At 45.5% G+C, this 7,773-nt stretch overlaps 2 protein-coding genes across 2 annotated transcripts; both read right to left on the bottom strand.

Annotated features, from left to right (window-relative positions):
• Positions 1-520: 520 nt before the first annotated feature.
• Positions 521-1,079, bottom strand: msgn1 (mesogenin 1). Its single transcript, XM_030110280.1, has one exon. The coding sequence runs from the start codon at positions 1,077-1,079 to the stop codon at positions 648-650; it is 432 nt and encodes a 143-aa protein (XP_029966140.1). The 3' UTR covers positions 521-647.
• Positions 1,080-2,474: 1,395 nt separating this feature from the next.
• gen1 (GEN1 Holliday junction 5' flap endonuclease) lies at positions 2,475-7,392 on the bottom strand. The gene is made up of 13 exons (XM_030110263.1): positions 7,232-7,392; positions 6,954-7,152; positions 6,681-6,857; positions 6,363-6,473; positions 6,198-6,271; positions 6,035-6,120; positions 5,674-5,824; positions 5,198-5,234; positions 5,030-5,110; positions 4,817-4,947; positions 4,663-4,724; positions 4,160-4,309; positions 2,475-3,761 (listed from the first exon to the last, which is right to left on the bottom strand). Exons 1-13 carry the CDS (start codon positions 7,390-7,392, stop codon positions 2,521-2,523), a joined length of 2,661 nt encoding a protein of 886 aa, XP_029966123.1. The 3' UTR covers positions 2,475-2,520.
• Between the last annotated feature and the right edge of the window lie 381 nt (positions 7,393-7,773).

The raw sequence follows: 7,773 nt of genomic DNA, 5'->3' as shown, positions 1-7,773 counted from the left end.
ACACAGGCCACGCCCACCGGGATAAAAAGCGTCTCTCCGATTGGCTGTCCGATGTCTTCGTTTCCCCACGTGGCGCATTCTCGCATTTTGATTGGATAAACGCGATGACGCAATGCTAATTGTCGTCAAGCTTGGAGAAATTGATGGTTCATAAATTGACTGAGGCACAGGAGCATACCTGCATCTGACTCATCATTTAAACCATTATTCAAATAAAGTTAAATAACTTCAATGACAAAGCAGACAGATGGCATCATTACACCACAAATCGTTTATTAGATTTCTGAAGCGTTTTAAAAATGTCACACGGTCTATAAACTCTATAATGGGTAGAAAGGTAAAGACAATAAAATCACACAAAATAGAACAAAATATCATAAAGCTGAATTCCATCCCTGGCGAAACACCAAGCTCGAATGAACTACGCTCTCTAAACGAAATTTCTCAACACACTCAATAAAAGCAGCTTCATATACAAACACAAATGCTTGCAAAACACTATTTACATCACGGGTGGCGACGGAAGCAGGACACGGAACAATCTCTGATGTTAAATAAGACGATCAAGTCAAAACTTGTCAGTTTCTAACTTAAAATGTCCAGATGAGAGTGAACGTGGCGCGTAAAAGCGCTCCGCCGCGCGCCCGTTACGCGCGTCCCAGGATGTCTGAGAGCTTGTTGATGTATTCAATGGTGTATTTCAGCGTCTGTATCTTGGTCAGCGGCTGTCCCCTCTTGCTGTAGTCCGGCGGCAGGTAGTCCCGGAGCTGGTGCAGCGCCTCCGCAAGGCTCCTCATGCGCATCTTCTCCCGCTCGCTGGCCTTCATGCGTCTTTTGGTGGACATCTTCGTCTTGGTTTGCCTCGGCTGCACCGCCGAAGTCATTTTACGCGCGGAAAACTCAAAGGAGAAGTCCTTGCTCTCCTGGTTCTCGCCGGAGTAGCACATCTCCGGCGAGGAGCACATGCAGTCTATGGAGGACTCCGAGTTGGACTGGAGGGACTCCGGGCTTTCTCCAAAAGCGGTCTCGTGGGTCTCCCACTCGGACAGCATGTCAGCTGTGATCGCATCCAGATCCATGTCACAAAGCCAGACCGCCGCGCAGAGAGGATGGCATCCAGACAGAGTGTGTGAAAGTGATTTTGACAACGCGGTTTTATACAGAAGCAGATCTCCGGAGGTTTATAGGTTCACAGCTCAGGCGAAAAAAAAAAAGTTCAAAGAAAGCCGCAAGTGCCAAAATGCGACTTTCCAGAGGGACGTCGTTGGTTATCACTGTGGTGTGAATAAGGCTAAATAGAGGTTTAATGTGATAGAAAGAAAAATAATTAGATTCCTTTTGTGGGAAATTACTCTTTAAAGTCTGCTCGACGACAATTGTCAGTTTGATGTGAGCTGCCTAATGAAGCAGTGGGAGGATGCTGTTTCACCTGATGTCTTCACACCTCTCTGGCAAGCAAGACCTGCGTGTGTCTGCAGACTGGAAGTCAAACAGCCACAAAACCCACACAGGGGAAACTCATTTTCACCTTAAACAATCACTTTTGATGCCAATTTTATGGAAACGCACAAATTTGCATAAAAATGTAAGCAAATCCATTGCTCTTAATAACGTTTCTTTTCTAATTCCCCCTAAATTGCCACAGAGAAAATTTCTTCCACTGCATTTGCTTATGAATTGTGAAATTGCTTTCAAGTTATTGAAAATTCAAATTGCACATGGAAAAAAAATGCTGTCAAATGCAGCTCATTCAAAAAAAAAAAAAAATAAAGGAAGAAATTAAGAATGACATGGTGGTATATGGCTGTGTTGCTGTTTGAGCAGAGGATGCAGCTGTCCCCAAGCTCCTGCCAGACCTTTCATGTCTGAAAAGGTGTGAGGCCTCGCTGGTGATCAAGGGGACCGACGCTGGAGAGCTGTAAAACCAGCGGCTCAGCGTCCTCCATCCACGTCAGCTACAGCGGCTTCTCCTCTTTCAGCTTTGTGAATCGACATGTAGCTTTTCTTCAAAAAAATATGACTCTGTGTCCTTTATACTCTACTAATCTACAAACTTCACACAGCTGTTGACATGAGTTCAATTCAAACTTGATTATTTGTCAGCTTTTGACAATACATTTCATATTCACAGAAATGTGCATGAATGTAATATGTTTTCTGTTCATGTACTGTTCAATTTAACAGTCCACAACTTCTGCATTTATTACAATTGTAAGTAATGAAAAGTCATATTATAGAAGTTACTTCAAAACTAAGCTCCTTAAAAAAAATCACACAAAAAAATAGGGTCTCAGCAGCTTTAAAATGTGCACTATGGGGGTTTTAAATAAAAAAAAAAAAAACAGTGGCAAAACATACATTGGTTGACAATTTTTGTCAACATTTCGCTTCACCTTCAGACATAACTTCATCCTTTTGCGTCATTTGTGCAGACGAGACGGTTTCCACATTGCTTCTCTGCCACTTCATGCGTTTTAAAGGAGGAACCCAGAGAATTTATTTCACCATAAACTCCGCTGTTTACTTCATGAACTTCAGTCTCAGCCTCTCAGCCAGCGGCAGTGGACTATCACTACTGATCACCGAATCGCCGTCTTCTCCCACAACAGGAGATGCTGGAGTCTGAAGAAAGACGTCCGCCTCCACCTCAGCGGGTGGGACATCCTGCGACGTGTTTTCAGATGCACCTTTTTCTAAATACATTCTGACAAGTTGAGCATGTGGTTCATTCAAATGGGGGTAACTGGTTTTTGCATGTGGTTTGCTGGGAGGGACAGAAAGAGGCTTTGCATAGTTTCTGAGAGCGGGTTTGGTTTTTGTTGCTCTCCGAGGTCCGGTTGGGCGGTTTTCTGCATCACTGTCGTCACTGGATGAACACACGCTCATGCAAACGCTCTTCTTGGTGGTTTGCGGCGCTCTGGAGTCCTTCTTGCCTTGGCCCGGGTCGGAGCGGCACTGCTGCGGTGGAGCAGCCAGAGACGGAACCGCTGTTTTGACAAATGTATACTTCTGAGGAGGCTTTTTGGAGCCACGAGGTTTTTCTTTTGTCTCACTTTCAGTTTGTCCTGCAGATGTTTCGTGTTCTTCTGAAGCTTTTCTTCCGACATTACTTGTTGCACACTGGATTTTGTCTGTGAAGGGCTCGCTCCTGTCGACAGGAGATTCCTTCCTCAGTAGATTACCATCACTACTGCATTGATTGTGAATCTGTGGGTCTGAATTATGTTTAAGTGAGGCTATTCCACCGTGAGGCCATTTTGGGATTGGATCATCGGCCACCTCCATCTGATTGACGGTTTTGGCTGTGTTCTTCACGAGCACCCGGTCCCTGAGAGAGCGCTCGATGACGGACAGCTCTGAACCTCCCTGCGGGACATCACTCGGGCTTTTCTGCTGTTCGTTTTCCCCCGCGGTGTGGCTTACAGCTGCTGGAGAGGATGTGAAGGAGAAAGCGTCCCAGTCGATGTCACTGAGGTGCAGAGCGCCAATAACAACAGAGGCAGAAGGTGACGCTGTATTCTGGGAGTCAGAGCGCTCCTGCAGACTGCTGGGCTCTTCTTTTTCCTTCCTAAGCTGCTTGTGGCTCACTGGAGAGTCCAGAATCACTACCTCTCCTTCCACTGTGGCTGAACGGCTGGGGAGGGGCGGCTCAGAGGGCGCATCTGCTGAAGAGGAGCCCTGAAGGGCCATCTGAGCCAAGAGATGCGAAATACCATCACAGCCTTCGACGGGCTTCTCCTTTTTACTCTTTGGTTTCTTCTCTGTAAAAGGAGAGCGAAAGAAAAACGTCAAGAGCTTCTATCTCAACAAGAAGGGAATCTCTACAGCACGAGTAACCAGTGGGAGCAAGGCTCAACCTGCGAGACAGACACCTCCCAGCTGCATCAAAGCCTTTGGCGTTAACTAGCCAAGCTGCCAAACGCTACATTTTCAGGTGTCAGAGCTGCTGTAATAGACGGGCTTGAAAAACAACCCGGAGTTCCAGGTGCCTTTGATCAGGACGTCCTTGTCAACACAGCGTGGGAAGTCTTCGAGCTCGTCAAATCAGCGGGGGAGCTTTTGTTGTAACAATCTACCTTTTTTCTTTTTGCAGCTTATTATCTCAGAGCATGAAATATTGATGAAGCAATAAAGTGAACGTGATGGGTTGTTGTCTTACTCTTGGCCTTGCTCTCTTCAGCCAGAGCTTTGTCTCGAAGGTAGCTCTCCACCAGCTCGGGGAACGCCACGCGGAACAGAGACTCTTCCTCCACCGTCCTCACCTCATGCTGGCCTGCAGCCTGCTGGTCCTCAGGAAACACAAAATGTTCTGGGAAAATAGAAAAAGGGAAAAAAAAAGTCCTCAAGGTCAGGTCCTATTTCTTAAAAGTGGAGGTTGAGTTCGTGGATTGGGACTTTCCCGGGCCGCTGCTGTCAGACGGGCTTGTTAGTGAGGCGGACTTTGATATGACGGATTTCCAGCTCCAGGAGGAAGTTGCTTTAGCACCTCGTGACTGCTGTGACTGATCTGTCACCTCTGAACCCCACATCGCAGCCAGTCACTAACAGACGACCCGGCGACGAGCGGCCCGCGCCCCAACCTCCGCTCGGCGCAGCAGTCGCGTCACTCAAACTGGGGTGAAACTATTTGATATCAACTTTTAACACGAGGCTTGAACCGACCTGGAGATCCCCAGATGACTTCGAAGCACGCGATGCCATTCCTCACCCTTGGCTTCAGTATTCTTTGATAGAAATAGAGAAACATTGCAGTTAATATTTACAATGCGAACAACTTAAATTGATTTTTAGCAACTCTGTAAACCACTTGGACTACCGGACGGGTTTGATTTGAGAGGGCACGTCTCGTCCACATTTTCTGTTCATCAGTTCGCTGTAGGTCATCAAGATTAAAACCTTTTCGCTTGTGTAGTGTTTCGGCCACTCCATCTTGTCATAGGCAAATTTCTAGAGAGAAAACCATAAACGTTCACATCCAGGTCACTGAACACACGTATCACACACACAAAAAAAGACTTAAATCTATTACCTGCATGAGCAGCATATTCGGCTGCCTCCTCTTGAAATGCGACACAGGCTTATCTTTGGAAACCAGAAACTCGCCGATGATCTGCAAAAAGTCCCACAAGAATTAAAAAAAAATACTCAGACTATAATACCAGCGGATGATTGAAACAGCTCATGAAATCAGCTTCACCTCTGTAAAGGGGAACTGCTGACTTGCCAGGGTTTTCCTGAAATACAAAACAACACTTTGAATTTATAATGATCATTTCAAGGATAAACTGCAGGGGAGAAAATGCCCATTTTGAGTCTTGTTGACATAATGTACCGTTTCATGTTCAACAAAACCACTAGAGGTTGTAGACATTCAGTAAAAGACATAGAAAATCAGTTATCTGTTAGGTTATAGCTCATTATATTATAGAAACTGAGCACAGAGGATGAATGAAGCTGTCTTAGTTATGTAACATCCTCAAAGAGGCCTTGGTAACTGAACTCTGACATTTTACTTCATTGACATGCGAATGGTAAACAGACTTTACTGATGGAAGACATTAGGAGAAGATTGCAGCCAGATGCATGCTCTCATGTTGCCCGTGCCAGGAATGTCACGTCTCCCCTTCACAAAGCTAATTTAAGAAACCCGTAACCCAACAAGGCGCCGTTTACCTCCTGATGTTTGCCTCAAGAGACAATTCCTGGCGTGTCTTTTCACCGCGGTGCCAGTCACAGGGACACTGGTAATCAAAGTCTTGAGGTTGGCAGAATCGCTGGCTGTTGCAAAGCGTGCAGCCACCGCGCTCGTGTGCCTTTGCCGAACCTGTAGATGAAAGAGGGTGAAATATTTCACAATATTTAAATTCACTTCTTACTTTTCAACATTTTGACTAAAAATTTTGAAAAGTGCTATATGCTGAAACGCAAATTTCTCAAGCTAAAAATTGTGACAGATGTATTCACTCTCCAGTTTACTCATATTTTCTTCATGTTCAAAACCACATGACGGAGTTCAAAACAAACCTCCACTCACCAGGATGTCGACATAAGTTGCAGTGGGAAACCTTCTTCACAACTCCTTCAGACACATCTGTAATCTCCTCCTTCCAGACCGAGAACCTGAAACAATTAAGCAAAGATTTAAAGAACAAATCCTTCACTCGTTTAGCAACTCATTAGAAAAGAAGACAAGCCACCTTTGCAACAGAGACTGTCCCTTTAGAGCCTGTATTAACCTCAGGGCATGCTCTTTTCCCACACCAGGTATGCCCTGAAAGGAAGCATGAAATGCACAGTTGACAATAGTCATCCATATTAGTACTGTGAATGTTGAATTTTTCAGGTTGAAGTGGTTTTCCTACCTTTGGGATGTAATCGCAGCCGAGGAGAATCGCCAGACCAACAAGATTTTCTCGAGAGAGATGCAGCTCTGACTGCACATGAGCGGTCTGGTAACAATCAACCTGAGGATCCTGGAGGGTTAAACCAGAAAGAAATGCACAAGGTAAACTTCATCCCTTCATATTATTAAGTTTACTGCTATTCTTAGGAGGCAGTTTAATCTTTTGTGTTGTTTATAATATTCTGTTGTATCATATTGTTTGCTTAAAAATATAGATTCTGCAACAGCTAGATAAAAGACCCATGACAACATATTCAGTGAACTCAATGAAACATACTTTAGTGTTGATGTTGAAGTTTCTGTAGACCGTCCGGGCCCCGTAGAGGAAGGCATCCCCATCATTGGTGATACAGCCATCCACCAGTCCCTGTGAGTCCAGGTAAGCACACATGGCCTCAGCCTCCCCAGCAGCTGTCACCCACGGCACGCCCAGGTAATCCAGCATCTCTGCACACTGCAGACAGAAGAGGAAGAGAAGATGAGGAAGAGGTGATGCAGGAGCAACTCATCACCACAACCTGTGATCAGCAGGAGAAAGACAGCAGCAAACCTCTCGCAGTACAGCCTTAAAGCGCCCTCTGCTGGGGTTTGATGCAGCTTTAGTTGTGGCAGCCTTTTTGAATCCTCCGTATCTTTCCTGTGTCCTCTTGCTCATGGTCTCCGCTTTTATTTTCGGGGCTTCCCCTTCCATAACGAAGACAAGTTTGACCCCCATCAGCGTGAGGGAGGACACCCTGAAGAACAGATTCCTAGACAAAGCAACACTGCGTTGGAGTGACTGCAGACAGATAAATACATTAAGCTTAAGCCATGATATGATCGTTTTACCTGAGGTGGGGCTTCGTGACTCTCCCCATCATGGCCTGGACGTGCTGGGCCTCGCACACCCACAAACTGAGGTCCACGGCCAGCGTCTTTCCGCTCAAACTGTACAGCGGCACCGACTCACGGATTGGCTCAAGGATGGACCACAACTCGTGAACACCCATGACCACTTCTAAAGTATTTTTTCCAAACTCAAAACGCAACGAAACGAGCAAAAAACAATATTATGCAACTTAGAAGATCGCAGCACAAAACAACAGAACAACAACCCGACCAGTTCAAACTCTGGCGCCTCTGGGCCGCGTTCCATTCCTTTTTCAGAGGCTGTACTTCGCTTCTTTTTTGCCGTGTCGCGTGTGTCTACATCCAAAATTGGCTGAATTCAGAGCAAAACAAAAATATATCAGGTTAATTTATATTAAATTGTCTTTTTTTTAACTAAAATTATATGATTTCAAAACTGAGACATGCGGACAGAAAGGGAGCACTAACAAAATGGAACGAAACCGAACATTTTTCCGTAAACGTCATATTCAAGCGCCTGG

Source organism: Salarias fasciatus, chromosome 15 (assembly GCF_902148845.1).
Source record: "Salarias fasciatus chromosome 15, fSalaFa1.1, whole genome shotgun sequence".
Taxonomy (NCBI): domain Eukaryota; kingdom Metazoa; phylum Chordata; class Actinopteri; order Blenniiformes; family Blenniidae; genus Salarias; species Salarias fasciatus.
Note: the sequence above shows the minus strand (reverse complement) of the source record. Positions and strands in the feature narration are given on the sequence as shown.